Raw genomic sequence first — 26,017 nt, 5'->3', positions numbered from 1 at the left:
ATAAATAAATAAATAAGTAAATAAATAAATAAACAAACAAATAAATAAATAAAATTTTTTAAAAAAGAAAGAAAAGCATATTCCCCAAGCTCACCCAGCTATTAATTGGCTGAGCTAGTACTCAATGTAAGCTCAAAGATCAGAGTGCTCCTACAACTCTAGGAAATATGGCTTTCCTAAATTTAATTCTAGGCTCTCATTTTGAAATCAGTTGATAAAGTTACCACAATGCCATTTTTTAGCTAGAATGTAGTTGCTTTTTTTAAAGTTTTTCCTTTGTTCATGTTCTTGTAAACATTCTATCTAAATCATTCATCTTAACCATGCACAGTCATTCTGTTGACATTCTTGTAAACTCCGTGGAACATAAAAGAGCAAAATGTAACCTTTCAGATAACACAATCCTGTTTTTCTTGTATTTGTTCAGGAATACACTCTTTTGTATACAAGCTTACAGTACTTTCCCAGAAAGGAGGAAATGTGTTCTTTCAGGAACACAGATGGTAAATACTTGTCACACCTCAAAAATACTAACTCTTCTTTATATTTTGTTATAAATAATAGGGAATGCTGTCATTTTGTTTAACAAGTTTCAGTTATTTCTTACTATACACAGAACAAAGTAAAACTCCTCAGCCTGGCATTTAGAGTCCACAACATGAGTCCGACTTCCTCCATAGCATTCCTCGATGCTTACTCTGCTCCATCCAACCCATTCAGTTTGCTGCCACTTCAAACACCTTTTCCCTCCAACTCCTGGGTCATTCTTTATACCATTCCTTCTACTTGGCTCTCTTACTTCCCAATACCTCTAGACGCAAAAATATGGTCCCTGCTATACCACCTCAGTGTCTCCCGGTCACAATTAGTTTATTCCACCTTCATAGCTCCTATATGTCCTTGTCTTTAAGAAAGTGACTACACATCATAGGTGCCCAACATATGTTAGTCAAACTTAAACGAAAGAGCCATGAATATCTACGACATATGCATATCTGTTAGTGTTGGGGTCCAACCCCAACAGGTCCAGGGGTCCCCAAAGGTGTGGACGGAGTCGGCGAAGAAGGAATGACACGGAGACAGCCTTCAGTTGATCAGCAGCCTAGCCAGGATCTCTAGCCAGGACCTCCAGCGAAGTTCTGGTCAGGATCTTTAGCCATGTTCTCTCCCTAGGTTCTCCAGCCAGGTTCTCCAGCCAGGTTCTATCCAGGTTCTCCTGCCATGTTCTGTCTAGGTTCTACAGCCAAGTTCTGTAGCCAGGTTCTGTCCAGGATCTTTTGCCATGTTCTCTCCCTAGGTTCTCTCTCTAGGTTCTGTCTCTAGGTTCTATCTCTAGGTTCTGTGTTGAGTTTAATTTTTCAATATGACTGCCCAATTACCGTATATCAGTCCAACTTGTAAAAAGTCCATTTCCCCCAACTGACATAGCTTTCATTTCCATATACAATTGGTTTATTTCTAGACTTTGAATTCCATTTCATTAGTTATTCTGTCTGTTCATGGCCTAGTATTAATATTAGTTTTAGAAACTTCTTATAGCTTAATAACTGATGGAGCTAGCTATCTTCTAGGTTCTTTTTAAAATGAGGTTTTTCTTGTTTATTCTTTCCATTGAACTTTATAATCAATTTGTCTCGCTCCAGAAAGTAACTTGAAGCATTTTACTACCATTATGTTACATTTACAAAGGAAAAATTTGTGAGACATACATCAGAGGTTCTCCAGATCTGGCTTGTACTGGAAGAGAACTCTGACTTTGTTGAGTTATAGTTCCTCTAGAGTAGATAATAAGAAACCTACTTAAGTATGAGTGCCTGTCCTTGATTGCTTGGGGACTGTTGTCAGTGAGTCAGCAGCCTGACAACAATACTTGGATTTCTGCTGTCTCTCTTGGTTTCTGTTGTTGCCAGACATAGATTGTCCTTAAAAAGTCAGGATGCTTTATTACCATGGGAAGACATGAGAAAAGTGTGTAACTCTGGGATATCTGCTCTTGATACTCATCATGCTGTGGGAGGAAATGCATGGAACAATGATACTTCCAGAGCGGAACAGATAACAGAAAAGTGACCTCTATCAGAATCCCCAAAAGATAAAGTAAAAAAAAAAAAAATAATAATTCAGTCAGATTTTACGCCACTAGTCTGTTTGAGAGAAGCCTGTGATTTTTATGTATAGTTTATGCAAAAAGTACACCTCTTAACTCTTGTAAGTAGTACACCTCTTTCCTCTATACTTCGTGAGTGAGTGACACACACACATACCCCCCGACAGTTCCATGAGACTTGGTATTTGGTAAAATGATGGTAAAGATTAGTATTGAACTTTACTGTGTTTTCCCTTTTGCTTGGAACCTGACACAGAAACTATTGAGATGATTCAAAGTGTGTAGAAGGTCAAATTTTTTTATATATAAGCTGACTTCTGACCACGAAGCTGATCTTCTTTCTATGTTAGTCCTCTCTTTAATGATTTTGCATCTGTCTATCCTATTTTATCTTTCCCTCACTCCTCATCAGTGGTTACTTTGTAGGGAGAAGGGCAATGTGAAAAAATTAAGGTAGGAGAATGAATTGTGCAAAATCTGGGGAAAAAATACAGGGATGCTATTTCTTCTTGGAGCTGATTCTTTGTGTGTGGCCATCTTCTATAGATGGAGTTGTTTACGCCTGGGGCCACAATGGATATAGCCAGCTTGGGAATGGGACAACCAACCAAGGCATTGCTCCCATCCAAGTCTGTACCAATCTCTTGATCAAACAAGTGGTTGAAGTAGCTTGTGGCTCCCATCATTCAGTGGCTTTGGCAGCTGATGGAGAGGTAAGTACCTTGCTTTTATTCTTTATTTTCTAAATTGTGCTAAAATACACATAATATAAAATTTGATATCTTAACCATTTTAAGTGTACAGTTCAGTGCCATTAACTACACTTACATTGTTGTGTAACCATCACCACCGTTCATCCACAGAACTCTTTTTATCTTGCAAAACTGAAATTTTATACCTATTAATCATTAACTCTCCATTTCCTCTTTCCTGAGCCCTTGGCAATCACTTTCTGTATCTATGAATTTAACTACTCTAGGTGCCTCCTATGAATAGAATCTACAGTATTTTTCCTTTTATGACTACCTTATTTAACATAGCAAAATGTCTTTAAGATTTATCCAGGTGGTAGCATGTGTCAGAATCTCCTTCCTTTTTAAGGCTAAATAATATTCCATTATATTTATATGCCACATTTTGTTTATTTGTTTATCTGTTGCTGGATATTTGGGTTGTTTCTATCTTTTAACTATTGTGAAAGTGCCAAAAATATAATGACCATATTGTATTTGGTATAGTGTGAACATAGTAGCTCTGTGTGTGTAGCTAAACACAATGTAGGAACATACTCTTTTTCTAACACATCCTGTATTATGTGATCAGGAACACTCTTTGATGATGGTAGATTTCAGTCTTAAAGCAGTTGCATCTCGTGCTGTTTACTAAGACTACAAATTAGAGGTGTATGACAGTGTTCTGTACTTTTTTTTTAAATTACCCCATCCCCTTTTTTTTTTTCCAGTAAATGTAATGATGTCAGAAAATAACTTTACCAACATTCCAGTAGGAGCAGTACTATTTGTTTACCCCACAAGTTCCATGTTTATCTTAAAGGTTACTCATCCTGTTGACTCTACTTTCTAATCTCATATCATTTTGTTCCTCTCCATCTCCATAATCTTAGGTCAGGCCTTGTTACTCTGATGTCTTATTCCACAGCTTTTTCATTGGTCTACCTGTCTAGTATTATTTCTCCACCTCCTGTGATTTCTAAAACACAAAGCAGGTCATATTGTTCCCTGTTTAAAGTTCTTCAATTGTGTTACAGTGATTTTACTACATAGGATGGGTTATGCATGGAGAAACCAAAGAAGCTCAGGGAGATCAAGGTTTCATAGCTGGGGTGGGGTGGAGCCAGGCTAGCATATAGGCATTATGCCCCAGAATCCACTGTTTCCTAGTCTGCTTCTTGGTTAGAACTACAATCCCCATCTCTCTATATAAAAGCCTAAGCAACTGAATGACCTTTTGACTGGTCACTATGATGCGCACTGACCACTAGGGGGCAGACGCTCAATGCAGGAGCTGCCCCCTGGTGGTCAGTGCGTTCCCACAGCAGGAGGAGCACCGCTCAGCTGACTGAGGGGCACCAGACGCCGGGCTCATGGGCTCACAGATGGTGAGCGCAGCTGCGGTGGCACGAGCCTCTCCCGCCTCCACAGCAGCATGCTACCGAGTGGCGGAGGTGGCAGGCACCAGCAGGGCCAGGATGAGCAGGAGCGATGCAGTGCCCGGTCTCCTCCTCAGCTCTCTGCTGCTTCGCGCACTACTACATCCCTCAGGGGATGTCAGACTGCCAGTTTTGGCCTGATCCCCACAGATCAGGCAGAAACTGGCAGTCTGACATCCCCCGAGGGGTCCCGGATTGTGAGAGGGCACAGGCCAGACTGAGGACCCCATGTGTGCACGAATATGTGCACCAGGCCTCTAGTTTTTAAAATAAAAGACAGTCGCATTGCAAGGGAACTAGGATATTTGAGAAGTGCCAGAAGAATGATTGTTGAAATTGGAACTTACTAATTTGTACAGTTTAGATTCCTGGTAATTTTTACCTTAAGCATATGTTACTTTGGATAATTTGCCGGGAGCCGGTCCATCCTTGCTGTTTCAAGGGACCTGGCATATATGGCATACTGTTCTTAATATGTTTGCTTACCTTCTTGGCGCTATGTGTTTTAACCGAGGTCACCTCTCTGAGAAAGGTTGTTTCCCCAGGTGGGGATTTTTCCCTGAGGTTAGGGAGGGGATACAACCCCTTAATTAAGTGCCAGGAGGGTAGTTAAGCTACATAATCTTTACTCCCTGGAATGGAGATAAGAAACGCCCTAACCTTTGTAATAGAAATTGACAGGATTAAAATCGGCTGGTATAAATACGGATGTAACAAGACAATAAACATCAGATCCTCATCAGCTCCTCATCAGCTCCTCATCAGCTCCTAACCAGAACCTAGCCAGAGAACATGGCAAAAGATCCTGGACAGAACCTGGCTACAGAACTTAGACAGAACATGGCAAAAGAACCTGGATAGAACCTGGCTAAAGAACCTGGTGACTGAACCTGGCTGGAGAACCTGGAGAACAACCTGGAGAACCTGGCTGGAGAACCTAGCGAGAGAACATGGCACCAGAACTTGGTTGGAGATCCTGACCAGAACTTGGTTGGAGTTCCTAACCAGAACTTCGCTGGAGATCCTGGAGGGAGAACCTCGCTATGCTGATGAACTGAAACCAGTTTCCATGTCATTCATTCTTCGCCGACTCCGTCCACACCTTTGGGGACCCCTGGACCCGTTGGGGTTGGACCCCAACAATAATTGTGCTAAATATTTGCATTATTATACTAGACTAGTAGCCCATCGTGCAATATTGTGCGCAGTAGGCCGCCCGCCACTTCTGCGGGAGCCGGTGGGAACCGCAGCGCGCCTCCAGGAGCCGTGCTGCTTCTACGGAGCCGTGCAGCTTCGGCAGGAGGCAGAAGTGAGCTGCTGGTGTCCATGGGAGCCGGGAGGGAGCCACGTCGCTTCTGCGGGAGGCAGGCCCGCTGTCTCCTCTCCGGGCCTGCGCTCATCCGAGGAGGCTGTGGGCCAGCCCCCCTGTCCCTGTCTGTGTCCACTCCAGCTCTGGGAGGCTGGCCTATGTTATGATGTGGAACTATGATTGATAATTATAATAATGACTAGAGGCCCGGTGCACAAAAATTTGTGCACTTGGGGGGGTCCCTCAGCCTGGCCTGTGCCCTCTCGCAGTCTGGGACCCCTCAGAGGATGTTCACCTGCTGGCTTAGGCCCACTCCCGGGGGGATTGGGTCTAAGCTGGCAGTCAGGCATCCCTCTGGCAGCCCGGGAGCCCTTGGGGGATGTCCACTTGCCAGCGGGGAGCAAACCCAAGCTGCAGTCGGACATCCTTAGCGCTATTGAGGAGGCGGGAGAGGCTCCCACCACCAACGCTGTACTGGCAGCCGTCAGCCTGGCTTGTGGCTGAGCAGAGCTCCCCCTGTGGGAGCGCACTGAGCACCAGGGGGCAGCTTCTGCATTGAGCGTCTGCCCCCTGGTGGTTAGTGTGTGTCATAGTGACCAGTTATTCCCAGTTGTTCTGCTGTTAGGGTCAATTTGCATATTACCCTTTTATTATATAGGATGGTCCTGGGTCATTGGGAAAGGTTATGAATGTCCAGTATTGGACAGGGAAAAAGCATAGTATGGTTTTGAAAGTTTCCATAAATAAAAATGTTATGACCAAAGAGTTAAGCAGGTTTTCTTCATGTCACGATACTTATGTAGCATATACTTCATTTTAAATTGATGCCAGATTAACAAACATATATGACTGCCATAATTATAGAGGCAATGCAGTGTAGTGGTGAAGAGCACAGCTGGACTGTGTTGGGTTCAACTTCCACTTCTACTACTTGCTAACTCTGGAACCTCAAGCAAATCACTTAACCTCTCTGCATTTCCATTTCCATTTCCATGTGTAAAATGGGGATGGTAATAGTGTCTACCCCAGGGTCACAGTACAGGTTACTATGATGATTGAATAGGTTAATGCAGTAAAGCACTCAGCCATTTAGCACATTGTAAGTACTTTGTTAAGTGGGTTTATGATTGTAGAATTTTCACCCTTACCATTATCTCCCCCCCTCCCTTCTTTTGTGTAGGTATTTGCTTGGGGCTATAACAACTGTGGCCAGGTGGGATCAGGATCTACAGCAAATCAACCAACTCCTCGAAAAGTTACAAATTGTTTACATATTAAGAGGGTAGTAGGCATTGCCTGTGGTCAGACCTCATCCATGGCTGTTCTTGACACTGGTGAGGTGAGTTATCTTTGCATTCCCCTTTTTCCTCCCCCCTCTTCTTATAATGAAATGTCTTTTTTTCATAAGGTGCGTTTATTAGATTGTGGAGGCAAGAGTCCTTTGTTTTGATAACCCCATTGATAGCTAACTGGTTACTGACTGAGGAGTAACCAGAGAATGTTTGCTCCTCTGTGAATTTTGTTTCTAATTGATTTTAGAGAGAGGAAGGGAGAAGGGAGGGAGAGGGAAGGCAGGAGGGGGAGAGAGAGAGAGAGAGAGAGAGAGAGAGAGAGAGAGAAAGAAACATCAATGCGAGAGAGAAATATTGATTGGTTATCTTCCACACTCACCCCAACCAGGGGTCAAACCCACAACCTGAGTATATGCCCTGACCAGGAATCGAACCCACCACCTTTTGGTGTACAGGAATATGCTCCAGTCAACTGAGTCATACTGGCCAGGGCTTTAGTGTGAATTTTTTAATTTATCTGCAAGTAAAGATTCTAATGTGTCTAAATTTTATTTTTGTGGAAGATCCAAGTAGCTTAATGTTTATAGATATTTGTTTGCGATTTAATCAACCAATTAAAATTTTACATACCTCATTCTTCCAATGAAAAAATCAACTGTGCACTCTTTGAAGTTCGCTGGTGATGTTTATAGGCAGTTGATGACTCCAGTGGGCATGTTGTCTCTGTAGAACTACCTGCCTATATCTGGAATGTTCGTTCACAGGAAGAAGCAACTTGCAAAAGCAGAATCTTTTTAGTCATGATTGTCGTTGGCTACTTTTAAAAACCCACCTTTCAGTGACCCTCTCTCATGGTCACCTTCGAATGAATGGTTATTTTTAAGAAATTATTCTGGTTGCAACTTCTACTTAAATGGACCTGTCACCACCTCTGCATGACTTAGTACACAAAAATTACCCAAAAATACATCTTTGGGCACACACATGTGGAATCGTGCCTTGGGTGATAGAGTGCTCCCCTGTGTTCATTTATTTTTGGAATCAACCCTGATATCCTGGATGACTTAGAATTCCTTGGGATAGTCATATGACATCTCCCATTCCAAGAAGGAAGTATTCTTCACTTCCTTTTTAAAAATAAATTTAATTTTAAGAAGATTATTATGTGGTTATTTTAACAAAGGAAAACAAATGAAATGAAACATATAAAGTAAAATGTGAATACCTTTTCTCCAATCTTGTTAATAGTTTGATGTATATCCTTTTGGACTTTCTATAAATAATTATATATGGAAAAATATAATTACCTTTTTAAAGAATGGGATTATTATGCCTACTGCTTTGCTCTGTTATTCTGTAAATTCCCTATTTAACAACATGTGTTATACCTGAATATATTCTCAGACCATCTGTAACTGCTTTTTATATACTAACTAGAGGCCCGGTGCACAAATTCGTGCATGGGTGGGATCCGGCTGGCCCACCCTAATTGGGACTGATCAGGCTGGGCTGGCTTGGGGGAGGGGCCACGGGCAGTTGGCCGGGTGGCGCCCCTGCCCCCGATCAGGGTTGGGGGGCCGATCAGGGGCGGGGCCAGCTGGGGGGTGGGGCCTGGAGAAGACCTACTGAGCTGGAGCTGAGCATGGGCCCCAGGGTTCCCAGGGAGGACAGCCTCAGCAAGGAAACAGAAACCACCAGAAGGCTCTGCAAACAGGCCCTGAGTTCCCTTTGGCCAGGTGGACTCAGAGCTGGTGTCTCTGTGTGTACCTTAGACATAGCCGGCACTTGCCTTGGTCTGTTGGTCAAATACATTGCATTGAAAAACTTGTTTCCCTTCTTTTCTTTGGGCCCTTACAACAAATATAATCACCTGGAATTTAGGCCTAAGACAACTGGGTAGCAATCTCCACAGAACAGAACACACTGTTTTAGAGTCTTAATTCTCCTCTAAAATGTGCCCAGCTGCTCCTCTTTAGCTGGGATAGACTGAACTAAGGAACCAAAGACCGAGTTTCCTTTGAGGTGGGATCCACTGGGAGCCGGCTGGTGGCAAGGCCCCTCACAGGCGGCTGCCTTTCCCCCAAGCTCGGTGTGCTCTGAGCCAGTCTGTTTCTGGTAGTGCTGGGTCCTGGGCTGCTGGTTGGGTGGCAGTCCACAGGGTTTTTCTCCACCACCTTCCTGGCCTCCCAAGCAGTACCCTCTGGCCCGGTGTGCCAGGTGGCTGTCACTAGAGCCGGGACATGGAGAGCAAAGGAGCTGGACCTGCAGGTGGCTAGGCCGCGCCCCCTCACCCCACTTCTGTCTTGCTCCTGTGGATTGAGCCAAAACCCACTGCCCGAGACTGACACCATGTGGGGAGGGTCGCAGCAAGGAGAGGGGTGCCCTGACCTGCCAGCCTTGATGACGATCATCTCGGTGCCCAGCTGATTGAATTCATCCCACAGAGCCTTCATCTCACGCTGGCCACCTTCGTGTTCTTCTTTACTGGCACATTGGCAGCAGCCATGCATCTGGCCCTGGGGCCCTCAGGCTCAGCAGCAGTGGTGGTGGTGGCCCCTGTGGCCGGCGTGTCATAGCAACCGGTCGTTCCGGTTGTTCCGCTGTAATGGTCACTGGGCTTTTATTATATAGACTAGAGGCCCAGTGCATGAATTCGTGCACAGGTGGGGTCCAGCTGGCCGGGCCCCAATCAGGGCAGATCGGGGCTAGGCCTGTTGGGAGGAGGAGATGGTGGGAGATTGGTTGGCCAGACTGCCCTGATCGGGGCTCGATTAGGGCCAGGCAGGCTGGGGGGAGGGGCTGCGGGTGATTGGCTGGTGGGCCCCGCCCCCGATTGGGGTTGGGGGGCCAATTGGGGGTGGGGCCGACTGGGGGCCAGCGGCCTCGGGGAGGGGCCATGGGTGGTTGGCCAGCCGGCCCTGCCCCTGATCAGGGTGTGGGGGGGGGGGGGATCTGGGTTGGAGCCGGGTGCGGGGAGGGGTTGCAGGTTGATCGGGGTGGGGGGGGCCCATAGGAGGGGGGGCCAGCTGGGGGGAGGGGATACGGGAGGGTGGCCAGCTGGCCCTGCCCCCTGATCGGGCCGGTTTGCTGGCCACAGTGGGCATTATAGCGACTGGTCATCCTGTTACAGCATTACGGTCGCTGGCTGTCGCTGGCTTTTTATATATATAGACTAGAGGCCTGGTGCACAAAAATTTGTGCACTCGGTGGGGGCGGAGGGGGGTCCCCCAGCCCGGCCTGTGCCCTCTCACAGTCTGGGACCCCTCGGGAGATAACGACCTGCTGGCTTAGGCCTGCTCCCGGGTGGCAGAGGGCACGCCCAATCCCTAAGTGCAGCCCCTGGTCAGGCTCAGAGCAGGGCCGACTGGGGAGTTGGGGCACCGCCCCCTGTCATGCACAGAGCAGGGTGGATCGGGAGGTTGCGATGCCACCCTCAGTCACGCTCAGGGTAGGGCCGATTGGGGGGTTGGGGCACCGCCCCTGTCACACTCAAGGCAGGGTCAATGGGGAGGTTGCGGTGCCACCCCCTGTCGCGCACAGAGCAGGACCCATCAGGGGGGTTGGGGCTCCGTACCCTGTCACTCACAGAGCAGGGCCAATCAGGGGGTTGGGGCGTTGCACCCTGTCACACTCAGGGCAGGGCCAATGGGGAGGTTATGGCTCTACCCTGTCACACACAGAGCAAGGCCCGTGGAGGGGGGTTGGGGTGCCACCCTCTATCACCCACAGAGCAGGGCCAATCAGGGGTTGGGGCGCCGCCACTGTCACACTCGGGGCAGGGCCGATGGAGAGGTTATGGCTCTACCCTGTCACACACAGAGCAGGGCCCGTGGGGTGGGGGGGGGGGGGGTTGGTGTGCTGCACCCTGTCAAACACAGAGCCACAGGGCAATCAGGGGATTGGGGAGCTCCCCCCTATCAGGCACAGAGCAGGGCTGATCAGGGGGTTGGGGCGCCTTCCCCTGTCATGAACAGAGCAGGGCGGATAGGGAGGTTGTGGCCCCGCCCCCTGTCACAGAGCTGCAGGGTGATCAGGGGATTGGGGAGCTCCCCCCTATCAGGCACAGAGCAGGGCTGATCAGGGGGTTGGGGCGCCTTCCCCTGTCTCGAACAGAGCAGGGCAGATAGGGAGGTTGTGGCCCCGCCCCCTGTCACTCACAGAGCCGCAGGGCGATCAGGGGGTTTGGGCGCTGCCCCCTGTCACGCTGATCCCGGTGCCGGAAGCCTCGCTGCTCCGCTGATCCCGGTGCCGGGAGGCATATTACCCTTTTACTATATAGGATAGAGGCCTGGTGCACGGGTGGGGGCCGGCTGGTTTGCTCTGAAGGGTGTCCTGGATCAGGGTGGGGGTCCCCACTGGGGTGCCTGGCCAGTCTGGGTGAGGGGCTGAGGGCTGTTTTCTGGCTGGCGAGTGACTGAAGCTTCCAACCGCTCCTTGTTTTCTTTTTTTTTTTTGTTTATTCTGGGCCAGCTTTAGCTCTGAGGCCTCGCTGCTGAAAACATCGATACAATGTTGTGGTCCAGCTGGCTGAACCTGGCTGACTGAAAGCCGGTTTCTGGGGTTTTGTTTAGCTTCTTATTTGCAACATAGTACATAGTTGCTTAGAGTTGCAGCTGAGAGGCCGGCAGCGGCAGGCGGGGAACGTTGGAGTCCGCAGTCACTGGAGCAAGCAAGCCTCCCTGCTCGCTTCAGTGCATGGCTGCCGGCCGCCATCTTGGCTGACAGTTAATTTGCATAAGGATATGCTGATTAGCCAATGGGAAGGGTATCGGTCGTACACTAATTACCATGTTTCTCTTTTATTAGTGTAGATGGCTGCTTAGTGTTCCTTGTATGGGTGACCAGAGCTCTACTGATAGACATTTCAATTGTTTCTAATATTTTGTTGCTACAAACAATGTTGCACTGACTTTCTGTGTAACTCTGTGTGTGTGTGTGTATCTTTGTACACTTAGGCAAGGATTTCTATAGAATAAGTTCTCAGAAATAAGATTTCTGGGTCAGTGAGTATGTCATTAGAATTTTTGATGTCTATTGCCACATTTATCTCCAGAAAGTTCAAACCTATTGCACTTCTGATATTGAAAGTGCTTTTTAACCATATGTTGCTAGTACCCAAAAGTCCATGTTCCCTTGTTCCCCTCTGTCACATCGCCCTGAGAAGCCCTAGCTGCCCTGGTTGGTGTGGCTCAGTTGGTTAGTGTATCTTCCCATACACCGAAAGTTTGCAGGTTCGATTCCTGGTCAGGGCATATGCCTAGTTTGTGGGTTTGATTCCCGGTCCGGGTGCCTACGGGGAGGCAACCAGTCAATGCTTCTCTCTCACACTGATGTTTTTCCCTTTCCCTCTCTCTAATATCAACAAGCATGTCCTTGGGTGAAGATTGGGGGGGAAAAAAAAAGCCTCAGCCAATTCTTACTTGCCCTGCATTGCCATGGGGCGTGGTACCACCACACATCTTGGGTTTCTAATTTGATTTAGACCCTTTATTGTTCCTGGTCAATAGTTTTTCCTATGTCCCACGCTGGCTATTCTAAACTTCTAACAGTCCTGTCACACCTATGCCCAACCCTGCTACTTTCAGCTGATGACTCCCCTTTCACTCCACATCTCTATCACCACATTCTGTCACATCCCCCTCTTTAATTTAGTTCCTATCCATTCCCTCTCTCTTGATCCCTCTGCCACTATGTTGGCTTGGAATGCCATCAGAGCTCACCTGTTTGCTAAAGAGAGACCAATTTATCTACTGACTAGAGTCCTGGTACATGAGTTTATGCATGGATGGGGTCCGGCCAGCCCGCCCTGATTGGGGCCAGTTGGGCTGGGCCAGCCAGGGGGTGGGTACACGGGAGGTTGGCCGGCCGGCCCTGCCCCCGACTGGGGTGGGAGGGGTGGTTGGGGGCGGGACTGGCCAGGAGGAGGGGCTGCAGGCAGTTGGCGGGGCCAGCCCCGCCCCCTGGTCGAACTCTGGTTGAACTCCTGGTTGAGGGGACAGTTTGCATATTACCCTTTTATTATATAGGATTGGTCTTCCTGCCTCTTCCTTCTAACACATTCCAGTTCCCCTTCATGCTGCAGCCAGCATGATCTTTCCAAAATGAAAATGTAAGCATATTAATTTCTGTTTTTTAAATATTTCAGTGAAAGACCCATAGAAGCATTCCACTTTCCCTGGTATGTGTTTTAACACTTTATCCCCTTGGCCCTTACCTTTCCTTCTAGTCGTTTCTCCTTCTACTATCCCATGTATGTCCAGCCAGGCCCACCTACTTGTCTTCTGAACCTGCCTCCAACACATTCTGTGTCCTCCCCCTGGAGTGCCTTCCCCCTCATCCATCATTCAGCCCTGCCCAAATCTCCACTTTCTCAAAAGTCTTTCCTTCACTTTCTTTCTGTAGCCAAATCCTTTCTCCTCTCTGCTCCTACGTGCCTAGATTATATCTCTGTTATAGCAATTGCCACTTGGCTACAGAAAATTTGCATAGTTCATCCCCCCTGTTAAACTGTGATTAAAGATGCATTCCTAGTACCTTTCACAAGGTCCTGACAGGTAGGTGCTTAATAATTGTTAGTGAACCTCAATTTCCTCACGTGTAAAACAAAGATTAATGACTTGCCCAAGATTATCCAGCTAGTGAGTTATGGAGTAGGAACTGATGCAAAATTCTGTTCATTCTCCACCCCTAAAACATCTATTTGGAGATCAGTGTAGGATCACACAGAGTAGAGTATGGATGTTGGAAGTGAAAAAAGTGTAACTGATTTGTTTATCTGTTCCCTCTTATTAGCACTTTTAAAAGCCCATTCTCTCCTTTTTTCTCTCCAAGGTGTATGGCTGGGGTTACAATGGCAACGGTCAGCTGGGCTTGGGAAACAATGTTAATCAGCTGACCCCTGTGCGAGTGGCAGCTTTGCACAGTGTGTGCGTGAACCAGGTATGTGTAGTAGACTCTTGGCTGCTGGTCTCCATCTAGCGTCCCTGCTCTGACTTGGAGGAATATTGGAAATTTACTCGTCAATAAATCTTTTAGGATAATACTCTGTCCCTGAGTCTTTCACGTCCAATATTATATCTTCCCTAAATTCTGATGATGAAAAGGAACACCATGGTGGTAGCACATCAGTATTGACGAGTAAAAATAAAGATTGGAAAAACTCAGTAGTCTCAGGTTTAGGCTTTCCTAATGCTGTTTTAATGTTTCAGAGAATGTTACTCCACACCTGATGATGAATTGGCATTCTGTAGAAGCTGGCTGTAATCTTTAAGTAGATGTTTTCCCTGTCCTTCCTGTTTTCCTGTTTATGGTAATCATTTAAATTTACTTGCAGATTGTCTGCGGCTATGCACACACTCTAGCACTAACAGATGAGGGCTTGCTCTATGCCTGGGGAGCTAACACGTATGGGCAGCTTGGAACTGGCAATAAAAATAACCTGCTAAGCCCAACACACATCATGGTGGAGAAAGAAAGGTAACTTGGCTGTAGTATGTCTTGGGGTTGTGTGTGCATTGTGGACTTAGGACTGTGTGTGCTGGAGCTGTGGTGTTTGGCTTTGTAACTCTTGTTTATTAACATTCTCATTTTGAACAAAGAGTTGTAGTACCAACTAGAATGAGCATAAAGTTGATATGATTCTTATGAGCTCTCTAAAATAACCTGATTGACAGGCATTAATACATCCTGGTATAATTCCTACAGACTTCTTGTTGCCCATTTAGTAGGGAAGTGAAATAAGGTCTGTCACTATCTTGAAGTACAAACTTTTCTGTTGAGCCAACTAAAACAACATCTAAATAAATAAAATCTGCCCTTGAAAGGTCATTATCTGTTTAAATATTGATTTGATGTAATGTGTGTTACTGAAATAGATGCGTAGTGTTTATTCAGCCAAATTGTGAGGTTTTACTTGCTAAGTTTTAGAATGTCGACTTCTGATTCTGGGTCCCTGCCTAAGAAGCTGTCTGAGAAATGTAGTAACTTTGGCTTGATGTCCATTTGGCTTTGGGTGTTCAGAGTTCATAACCCCTAGATCAGAGCTTATCAGCCTAATGAGTGTTGTGAGCTCTTTTAGGGATGAGAGAAAAAGTTGTATTTGAAAGGAAATTACCATTTCGAAGACAGTATTTTTTTTTTTTTTGCTACAGTTTAAGCTGCTACAACCGTCAGCACATTTTGTCAGAGTCCACTTTACTCATTTACTTTGGTTTTGTTAGGTCTGATCAAATAATTGAATCAATACCCTTTCCCCTGGGAACTGACTTTTAGGCCACTTCACAGTGGACATTGGTAAGGGTTTATACATTTATTAGGTCATCTGGATACCAGATGGGCTGAGCCCCGAAATGGTGCCAGCCCATCTGGTACCCAGATGACCTCATCTATATATATAAAAGCCTAAGCGACCCTTATGACCGAACGACCGGAACAATTGGTCCACCAGTTGCTATGATGCACACTGACCATCGGGGGCAGATGCTCAACCCAGGAGCTGCCCCCTGGTGATCAGTGCACTCCCACAGCCAACCTCCCGCGGCCCCTCCTGTGGCCCCTTCCCCACCCTGGCTGGCCAACCTCCCATGGCCTCTCGCCCTCGGCCAGCCAACCTCCCCCAGCCCCTCCCCCCAACGGCCAACCTCCCGGGGTCCCTCCCCCCGCCAGCTGGCCCCCCGATAGGCCTGTGCATGAATTCGTGCACCGGGCCTCAAGTAAATTTATAACCCCTTACCACTTTGGCCTCGTGTGCGTTCCTCCTTTGGCGACCCTAACAGGTTTCTATTCCCTTTTTCCAAGTTTTCCTCAGTAGTTATGCATTATTTATCTTAGGAAGAGGTTAGGAAGAGAAGTTAGGGGCACTCAGGAGAGGAGAAATACAGTACTCTTGCTCTGATCTTTTGGTTTTGTCTACAGGACATGATAGCGAATGTTTCTCAGTCTTGAGCTATTTTTTGAGGTGTTCTAAGCATGAACTTTTTATTTACTTTGTGTGATATGTTGTGGGCTTTTGTAGTATAGAAGTGACATCCATTTTTCTTAAAATTTTTCAGAGTAGTAGAAATTGCAGCTTGCCACTCTGCCCACACATCTGCTGCCAAGACCCAGGGAGGGCACGTGTACATGTGGGGCCAGTGCCGGGGCCAGTCCGTGGTCCTGCCTCACCTCACCCACCTCTCATGCACGGACGACGTGTTTGCCTGCTTTGCCACTCCCGCCGTCTCCTGGCGCCTCCTGTCTGTAGGTAAGAAAGCTCAGGGCTGTTTCCACCCAGGAAAAATAGTCCTATCAGCTGACCAGTTTGCTTGCATATTTCCTGTTTGCGGGCTTTTTTAGGTTCTAGAATGTTTTATTTTTTATTAAATTTAATATCTTTCCTCAAATTAGATTTGCATAATAAAATTTATTAATATGTTATGAAACATTTTATGGATTATTTTCTCCCCTTAAGTGCTTTCATTTTAATTGAGGTGAAATACATATACATAAAATTAACCATTTTAATTCAGAGTCATTTATCACATTCACAGTGTTGTGCAACCATCATTGATATCAAGTTCTAAAACAGTTTCATCACCCTAAAAGAAAACCCTGTACCTAGTAAGCAGCCACTCTCTATTCTCCCTTCTCCCTCCAGCCACTGGCCAATTTGGTTTTTGTTTTATGCATTTTTCTATTTTGGATATTTTATAATAGCATAATACAATATGCAACATTTTATGTCTGGCTTCTTTTACTCAATGCTTTTGAGGCTCATTCATGTTGTAGCATTTATCGGTACTTCATTCCTTTTTATAGCTGAATAGTATTCCATTGTATGTATACACCACATTTCATTTATTGATGTATATTTTGTTTATTGATGTATATTTGGATCGTTTCCATCTTTTAAACATTGTGAATAATGCTTTTATGAACATTCATGTACAAATATTTGTTTGAATAACCTGTTCCTAAGTGCTTTTATTGTTATACTGGTACTTGATTTATTACATAATTCAATATAATATTATACAAAATTGAATTTTTAAAAAACTGAAGAACTTGTGGTTTTTTTAAGGTGGTGTTTTAATCTTTCTTTCTCCCTTTTTCTTACAACCAATCTCAAATACTTTTATTTTAGAAGGGCATCAAAACTGTGGTGTTTGAAAGGGTAGTGGAATTCAAGGTATTTTTTGGTTACATAACCTGTCCATTTTCTGAATACTATTTCCTTTAAGAGTTCATTATTGGTTGAAAGTGTTAAGCTGTCATAAAGCTGAGTAGCTGTAAGATATTTTAATCTTTTAATGTTATTTCGTGTTCATTTCTGCCTTTTTGCCAATGTATTTCTTCTAAGTTATTCTATTGTTAACATGAAGAGAAAATAAATAGGTCATGATGCCTCGTGTTTGAACATTAGCATAGCTCTTGACCACCAAGGGGTTTGGGTTACTCAGCAATTGATATTGAAGGCTAGTCTTATAACACATGTCATGTTGAGCTGTGTCAGACAGCTGGAGCTGTCCCATCATCAGGTGACCAGTTTTTAGGTCACCTGGATACCAGATGGGCTGAGTCCCAAAATGGCGCCAGGCAGGAGTATGTTTAAGAAGAGTTAAGCTGCTGCTCAACTTAAAGCGAAACATTGAACATTTTCATATATATTTTGTAATAAAGCAAGTTTTACAGTGAATATTGTGATTAGAAAAATTTAGTTCACCATAAATATCCTAGAAGAAAGCAAGCAGTAAAATCTTGAACATTTCTTGAAGCAGTATTTTTTTCTGATATAAAGCTTCAGGGAAGGGAGTCGAAATAAAAATAAACAAATGGGACAACATCAAAATAAAAAGTTATTGCACAGCAAAGGAACCCATCAACAAAATGAAAAGACAACATACTGAATGGGAAAACATATTCGCCAATGATATATCTGATAAGGGATTAATATTCAAAATTTATAAAGAACTTACACAACTCAACACCAGGAATACAAACAACCCAATTAAGAAATGGGCAAAGGACCTAAATAGACAGTTCTCCAAAGAGGACATACAGATGACCAGTTGAATATGAAAAAATAATCAATGTTACTAATCATCTGAGAGATGAAAATTAAAATGACAATGAGGTATCACCTCACACCTGCCACTATGGCTGTCATCTACAAATCAACAAAAATAAGGCCTGGCGAGTATGTGGAGAAAAGGGAACCCTGTTGCACTGTCGGTGGGAATGCAGACTGGTGTAGCCACTATGGAAAACAGTATGGAGTTTCCTCAAAAAATTAAAAATGTAACTGCCTTGTGACCCAGTGATCCCACTTCTGGGAATATATCCTAAGAATCCTTAAACACCAATCAAAGCATATATGTTCACCCTTATGTTCATGGCAGTATTATTTACATTAAGATCTGGAAACAGCCCAAGTGCTCATCAGTAGATAAGTAGATAAAAAATCAGTGATTAATTGATGGAAACAAGATGGTGGCATAGATAAATTCCAATACTTGCTGCCTCCCACAACCACATCAGTATTACAACTAAAACACAGGACAACCATCATTCAGAACCGCCTGAAATCTGGCTAAATGGAAGTGCCACAACTGGAGAATTAAAGAAGAAAGCACATTGAAACTAATAGGAGGGGCGGAGGCGCGGAATGGGCTAGTCTGACACCCGTGTGTGGCATTTTTTTAATCAGGAGGGATATATCGACTGTGGAGGCCTCCTGTGAGGAGCAAGGAGTCCCAGCGTCACATCAGACCCCTCAGCCCAGGGTTCCAGTGCTGGGAAGAGAAGTCCCCTAACTTTGGGCTGTAAAGACAAGTGGGGATTTTTTTTTTTTTTTTGTGGCTGAATGATGAGACTGCCGGAGTCCCAGTAGTCTCTTAAAGGGCTGGTGCATGGACTTACTTGGACTCACTCTCTCTGAGCTCCAGTGTTGAGGCAGTGGCTTGAGGAATCCAAGGACACATGGGGAGGAAAACTGGATTGTCTGGCATCAGGGGTGCTCATGGGATTCATTGTTCCTATGTTGAGACATCCCCAGTCGTAGGGCTGATTTGCAGGTGCCATATCTGAGGCTCCACCAACCTGGCTCACACTTCACTCTGCCCTGGTGATTCCCTGAGACCCCACCCCATCCAATTTGCAGCCCCACCCAAGCTGTTTGCAATGACTTTTCCTTATGAATGGCCTGTCTTGGCTCAGGTTTTAGACTTTCCAAAAATCTCAAACAAAAAGCAGCTGGAGTGAGTGTGCCCCAAACCTATCAATAAGAGGCCTAATCTTGGCACTAGCAGCAGCCTACCTTGCTTCACAGCTTGGCCTCTCCTGGGCACTTCCAAGCCCAACACAAACACAGCCATCTGCAGATTGCTGTGTAGCTCCTGCTGGGTGGCCCCAGGCAGTGGCTGACTTTGTACCTCCTGGGAGGCACCAGAGCCAGTGCACCCAGTGGACAGCTTCAGACCATACCAGATTACAGCTCTATGCATCCACAAGTGACACATACAAGGAGCAGATTCAGTGAGCACCAAAGCCCCACTGAAGCAAGTCCTGCTCCATGGGGTGTCTCCTGCACAGCAGCTCTTCCACTGTAGTTGCAGCTGGTCCTCACAGCCAATTGGCCTGGAGGTCATTTCCTCCCAGTGACACCAACAGCAATCAAGGCTCAACTACAACAAGACTGTGCACACAGCCCACACAGGGGTACACTTGGAGTGTCTAACGCAGGTGACTGGGGAAGCTGAGCCACTGGGCTCTGCAGGACACCTATTACACAAGGGCATTCTGCCAATTCCAGGAGACATAGCAACTCTACCTAATATATAGAAACAAACACAGGAAAACAGCCAAAATGTGGAGACAAATAAACATATCACAAATGAAAGAACAGAAGAAATATCCAGAAAAAGAACTACATGAACGGGAAGCAAACTGCTAGATGCAGAGTTTAAACAATGGTTATAAGAATGCTCAAGGGTCTTAATGAGAGTTCAAGGCGCTTAGTAAGAACTTCAGAGACATGAAAAAGGACCACTCAGAAATGAAGCATAGACTAACTGTAATAAAGAATAATTTACAGGGATTTAACAGTGGAGTAGAAGATGCCAAGAATCAAATCAATGATTTGGAATATGAGGAAGCAAAAAACACCCAATCAGAAGAGCTAAAAGAAAAAATAATTAAAAAATATGAAGATAGTAGAAGGAGCCTCTGGGACAACTTCAAGCATACCAACATTTGCATTATGGGGGTGCCAGAAGGAGAACAGAGACAGCAAGTTATTGAAAACCTATTTGAAGAATTAATGACAGAAAATTTCCCCTACCTAGTAAAAGAAACAGACTTAAACTCCAGGAAGCACAGAGAGGCCCACACCAAAAACATCATAATTAAAATGCCAAAGATTAAAAACGAAGAGAGAATCTTAAAAGCAGCAAAAGAGAAAAGCAGTTAGTTATATACAAGGGAGCGCCCATATGACTGTCAGCTGATTTCTCAACAGAAACTTTACAGGCCAGAAGGGAGTGGCAAGAAATATTCAAAGGGATGAATAGCAAGGACCCATAGTCAAGATTACTCTACCCAGCAAAGCTATCATTTAGAATTGAAGGTCAGATAAAGAGCTTCACAGACAAGATAAAACTAAAGGAGTTCATCACCACCAAACCAGTAATAAATGAAATGTTGAAGGGTATTATTTTTTTTCCATTTTTTAAATATATTTTTATTGATTTCAGAGAGGAAGGGAAAAGAAGAGAGAGAAACATCATTGATGAGAGAGAATCATTGATCAGCTGCCTCTTACAGGCCCCACACTGGGGATAAAGCCCGCAACCCAAGCATATGTCCTGACCGAGAATGGAACGATGATCTCCTGGTTCATAGGTCAACGCTCAACCACTGAGTCATGCTGGCTGGGCTTGAAGGGTGTTCTTTTAGAAGAGAAAGAAAAAACGAAGAAGGAATCTAATGAACAAAATAAACTGGTGAAGAAAATAAAGCCAGAAGCATGGAAACATGGAAGAGACTGACAAATCTCAGAGGAAAGAGGGGTGGAAGAGATTAACCAAAGAACTTATATGCACATATGCATTACCTAAGGACACAGACTTATAGGGTGGTAAAGGCCTGGGGTGGGGCGGGAACCAGGTCGAGGGGGACAGTGGAGGGGGAAGTGGGAGACATTTGTAATACTCTCAACAATAAAGATTTTTGAAAAAGCGATGGTACATTTACACAATGGAATACTACTCAGCCATGAAAAAGAAGAAAATCTTACCCTTTGAGACAGCATGGATGGACCTGGAAAGCATTATGTTAAGTGAAATAAGTTCACTCATGTGGAATTGAATGAACAAAGTAAACTAACAAAATAGAAACAGACTCATAGATAGAGAACAGCTAAAAGCTGTCAGAGGGGAGGGGATTTTCGGGGATGAGTGAAAAAGTTGAAGGGATTAAGCAACAAACAAACTACAGCCCTTCCCAGTGTGGCTCAGTTGGCTTCGTCCCATGCACTAGGAGGTCTCCAGTTTGGTCAAGGGCACATGCCCAGGTTGTGGGCTCGATCCCCCAGTGGGAGGCATACAGGAGTTGGCCGTCGATGTGCTCTCACATCAATATTTTTCTCTCTCCCTCTCCCTTTCTCTCTTAAAAAGAAGAACAAAACAACAACTTGTAGATAAGGTGATTACCAGAGGGATAGGGCGTCAGAGGAGGTGAAAGAGGATAAATGGGGGATAAATGGTGATGGAAGGGGACTTGACTTGTGGTGAATACAATACAGTATACAGATGATGTATTATAGAATTATACACTTGAAACCTATATAATTTATTAAGCAATGTCACCCCAGCAAATTAAATAAAAAAGCAAAGAAAAATTTAGTTCACAGATGGGACTATTTGGCCATAATCACATATATGTGTCACACCAAAGCATTCTGTCCACATCTTCAGATTCTCATATACTACTTAACCTGGACCTGTTATAAAAAGCTTCCTCAGGTTTTTGTATCTTAAAATCCTGATCCTGAAAAGGCATCCTTTTTAGAACATCCTAACATTTTTTAATGTTAAGCTTGGAAAAAAATGTGGTCATTGAATATATTACTTTGATGACTTCTTTCCCTCTACCCAGTAAGTCTGAGGTGTTTTTTTCCTCTCAGTTTATTATTTCAGCTGAGCGATAGGAAGAAAGTCAGTTGATGAATTCACACCTCAGAAGAATATTTCTTCTGTGAAAGAAGGTATACTTGTTGCCAGGAATTAAGAGGAGGAAAGGTGTATTTCAACCCTGACTACTAGATTCAGAAGTGGAGGCATTGATAAGAAGCTCGTTTTGGGATGGGTGAAGTAGCAATCTAGACTCCTGGACTCTCTGTCTATCTTAGTGATTTCCCCCCTTTTTTTTTTTTTTTACTCACCGTTATAGGGTCAAGGGAAACCTGATTTTTGAGAGAGTGTTGACCTTCCCTCCATAGCCAAGAGAGCTCTGCATTATGTGTGTGCTAGGTTAAGGTAACAGGGCTCAGGCAAATGATATTTCCTTGGGAGATTCTGATGATAAAGCCCATGGATAAGTTCATTTGTTAGGTTTAGCCTAGGTTTTAGGAGTTGTCCCTCCTCTAAGCATTCCCTTGGTAACACCAGGCTCCTGAGAGACATAGCTCAGTTATTTGATGAAGTCACCATTCTTATCTTTGTGGGCAGTCAGAACCTGTCTCTGTCCATTGAACCTGCATTCAGTGCTGATGAGGGTCCCTGTTAGCCTTCTACTTGTTTTTCTTTGTCCATGCATATAAAACACAAGAAAGTATTACATGGATTTGTACAAGTGGCTTTATATATTTTTTATTTTTTCTCAGGGGTGAGGGAGCTGGAGAGGGGCAAATGGTGATGAAGTGGGCTGAGGCCTTGGTGATTTTGAAGGGAGGGGGGAGGTTGACAGATTCTCTGCCCCTTATTTATTTAATTTATTTTAGAGAGAGAGGAAGGGAGAGGGATAGAGAGATAAAAACATCAATGAGAGAGAAACATAGATCTCTGTCCCAAGCATGCCCCCTACTGGAGATCGAGCCTGCAACCCAGGCATGTGCCCTGACCAAGAATTGAACCAGCGACCTTGTGGTGCATGGGACAATGCTCAACCATTGAGCCACTCCAGCCGGGCCAAGTGCCTTTACTTTTTTTCCTTTATAATAATAGATCTACCTGTAATCATAACAGCAGTTCTCATCAGGCAATGAGATCACGTTTTTGTAAAACTGTTCCCTTTGAGTATGCATTGTTATTAAGTAAATTTGCTGTTTTTAGATAGTGTGTAGGGATTATTTTTTGTACATTAATTCTTATGGTTAAGAGGGATGTTTAGATTCCAAATACCGAAGAAAAGGGGTTTCTCTATGTAAGAATATGACTGCTTAGTATTACCACGTAATGGTGAATTTGTTTCTTGGGATTCTTTGATTATAATATAGTAACCTTGATTATCTTTTGAAGTCTATTAAATCTTGAGTATGTTTCCTGAGTTTTTTGTATTTATAATGTGTTTGTTGCCTTCAGAGCATGAAGATTTTTTAACAGTTGCAGAGTCCCTGAAGAAAGAATTTGACAGTCCAGAAACTGCTGACCTAAAGTTCAGAATTGATGGGAAATATATCCATGTCCATAAAGCTGTTTTGAAAATCAGGTATTTTTGCATGAGCTTGAGACATCAATAACCTTCTTTTCTTTTTATAATATCTGTTCCCTTGTTACTCCATAAAATGGGGACTAATAAGAAATAGCCTTGGCAATAGAGGGAAATCACACAGCTTCATATTTTTGCAGATAGCCTCAATCCATTCATTATTGAAGAGTTTTGCATGCACACGTGTGTGTGCATGTGCACATGTGTCTTTTTTAAAAAGCATAATGTAGTAGTATAAGTATTTGTCTATATATTTTTTTATAAATATATTTTAATTGATTTTTTTAGAGAGAGAAAGGGAGAGGGATAGAGAGATAGAAACATGAATGAGAGAGAAACATCCATCGGCTGCCTCTGGAATTGAGCCCACAGCCCAGGTATGTGCCCTGACCTGGAATTGAACTGTTGACCTCTTGGTTTATGGGCCAACGCTCAACCACTGAGCAACACTGGCCAGGCGGTCTATATTGTTTTTAAATGAAGGATCTTGTGAATATTTATTTCCATCAAAAGCCTTATTTACATGGTCAAAAACCCCCATGAAAGATTGTCAAGGAAAAGTGTATATATGCCTCCTTTTGCTGTTAATTAAAAATTTATTTTTCTCAAGCAGAAAACTCTGGAATGGTGGTCTTCTGGCTCGAGGGACATCTAATTCCCAATTAAAGAAGTGTTGTTTAGTTATATGTCAGGAGTTCTTTGTATAAATGTGAGGGAACTTTGTATTTATTAGTAATTGTTTGGACTGTTGCTCACTAAGGCTGCCTTTACAGAGACCAGCGCAAACAAAGTCAGTCCACTGAGAATTAATCTGGCCACTTACATGTCTTTTTGTAAATTTAGTCAAAAAACTATTTACAAAATAACGTTAAAGGGAATTGAAAAGTCCATATATCATTCCTTACTTAAGAGCTAAATATCTGCACCAAAGTATTAATTGAAAGATGACCTGGAAATGTTTGTGTCTGTGAACCTGTGGACAACCAGTCTATTCCTTTCATGTATAGTTTTCTGACCCATTTTATCTACTATTCCTTGCTTAGATACCCATTTCTTTTTACTTCTCAGATGAAGTAGTTTTTTTAAAATATATTGTATTGATTTTTTACAGAGAGGAAAGGAGAGGGATAGAGAGTTAGAAACATCGATGAGAGAGAAACATCGAACAGCCGCCTCCTGCACACCCCCTACTGGGGATGTGCCTGCAACTAAGGTACATGCCCTTGACTGGAATCGAACCTGGGACCTTTCAGTCCGCAGGCCGATGCTCTATCCACTGAGCCAAACCAGTTAGGGCAATTTTTTAGGCAAATGGCCATTTTCTTTTTAGTATTCTGAATGGATTTTGAAAGTATTTTGTGTTTATTTATACTGTATCTCATTTTAAAAGGATTTTAAAAGATGGTTTTTTAAACCTATAAAGTATGTCATACTTTAAGAAAATCTATATTCAGAAATCAGTTCCTGAATTTATGGGTAGATTTGTACATGTTATACAATACATATTTCAAGAAAACCCCTTAGGTTTTCTTGAAATATGTGACTATAAGTAAACTAGTGTCCCAGTGCACGGATTTGTGCACATTGAAGGAAATTAATTAGAATAAATATTTTAATATCGCTATTCATGTCTTGCTAATGAAAAGAAAATAGATTCTACCGAGTCTCCTATCTTCTTACTCCAGGACTTCTGTGAGGATCAAATGAGATGAGGTACAGGAAAATGCTTCACAAACATTTGGATAAACTGTAAAATATTTGCACCTGGCTATAAAGCAAGTCAGGTTCCTGGGCTGAAGAAACTCCAAGGAGACTAGTTGCTATGTGACGTCATTACCTGGCACCCACAGCAACTGTTTCTGGGCTGGGCTAGGCAGTGGGCCACATTTTGTGCCATGGGTTCTTGGCAGCGTTGGCTGCTGTTTGGTGGGGTGTTGCTCTGGGGTGGTGGCAGGGCCTGTGTCCCACTTGGGGGAAGCCGATTGTTGGTTTGTCAGCGCCAGGTCCGTGGTGCCATTTATTTTTAAATGGCCAGTGTGCGTCATGGTAGCTCCTGCATTGAGCATCTGCCCTTGGTGGTCAGTGCATGTCATAGCTACCAGTTGGATGGATGGACACAGCCTTTTATGTATATAGACTAGAGGCCCGGTGCACAAAAATTTGTGCACTCGGGGGGAAGAGGGGGGTCCCTCAGCCCGGCCTGTGCCCTCTCACAGTCTGGGACCCCTCGGGAGATAACGACCTGCTGGCTTAGGCCTGCTCCCAGGTGGCAGAGGGCAGGCCCAATCCCTAGGTGCAGCCCCTGGTCGGGCTCAGAGCAAGGCTGATTGGGAGTTGGGTGCCTCCCCCTGTCATGCACAGAGCAGGGGCGGATCGGGAGGTTGCGATGCCACCCTCAGTCACGCTCAGGTAGGGCCGATTTGGGGGTTGGGGCACGCCCCCTGTCACACTCAAGCAGG

The 26,017-nt window shown here is 44.4% G+C and overlaps 1 protein-coding gene across 11 annotated transcripts in view; it reads left to right on the top strand.

Annotated features, from left to right (window-relative positions):
* The window catches only part of RCBTB1 (RCC1 and BTB domain containing protein 1), a 117,673-nt gene that overhangs the window by 32,459 nt on the left and 59,197 nt on the right, over positions 1–26,017 (top strand). For 7 of the 11 annotated variants that reach the window (XM_023748592.1, XM_006083545.3, XM_023748569.1 and 4 more), the window contains 6 exons: positions 2,654–2,820; positions 6,767–6,925; positions 13,710–13,817; positions 14,212–14,354; positions 15,929–16,119; positions 23,432–23,558. In XM_023748592.1, coding sequence (XP_023604360.1) covers positions 2,654–2,820; positions 6,767–6,925; positions 13,710–13,817; positions 14,212–14,354; positions 15,929–16,119; positions 23,432–23,558 — 895 coding nt within the window. The remainder of the gene's footprint in view (positions 1–2,653; positions 2,821–6,766; positions 6,926–13,709; positions 13,818–14,211; positions 14,355–15,928; positions 16,120–23,431; positions 23,559–26,017) is intronic. The other 4 variants (XM_023748606.1, XM_023748609.1, XM_023748597.1 and 1 more) reach the window with 3 other exon arrangements.

Source organism: Myotis lucifugus, unplaced genomic scaffold (assembly GCF_000147115.1).
Source record: "Myotis lucifugus unplaced genomic scaffold, Myoluc2.0 scaffold_7, whole genome shotgun sequence".
Lineage (NCBI taxonomy): Eukaryota > Metazoa > Chordata > Mammalia > Chiroptera > Vespertilionidae > Myotis > Myotis lucifugus.
Note: the sequence above shows the minus strand (reverse complement) of the source record. Positions and strands in the feature narration are given on the sequence as shown.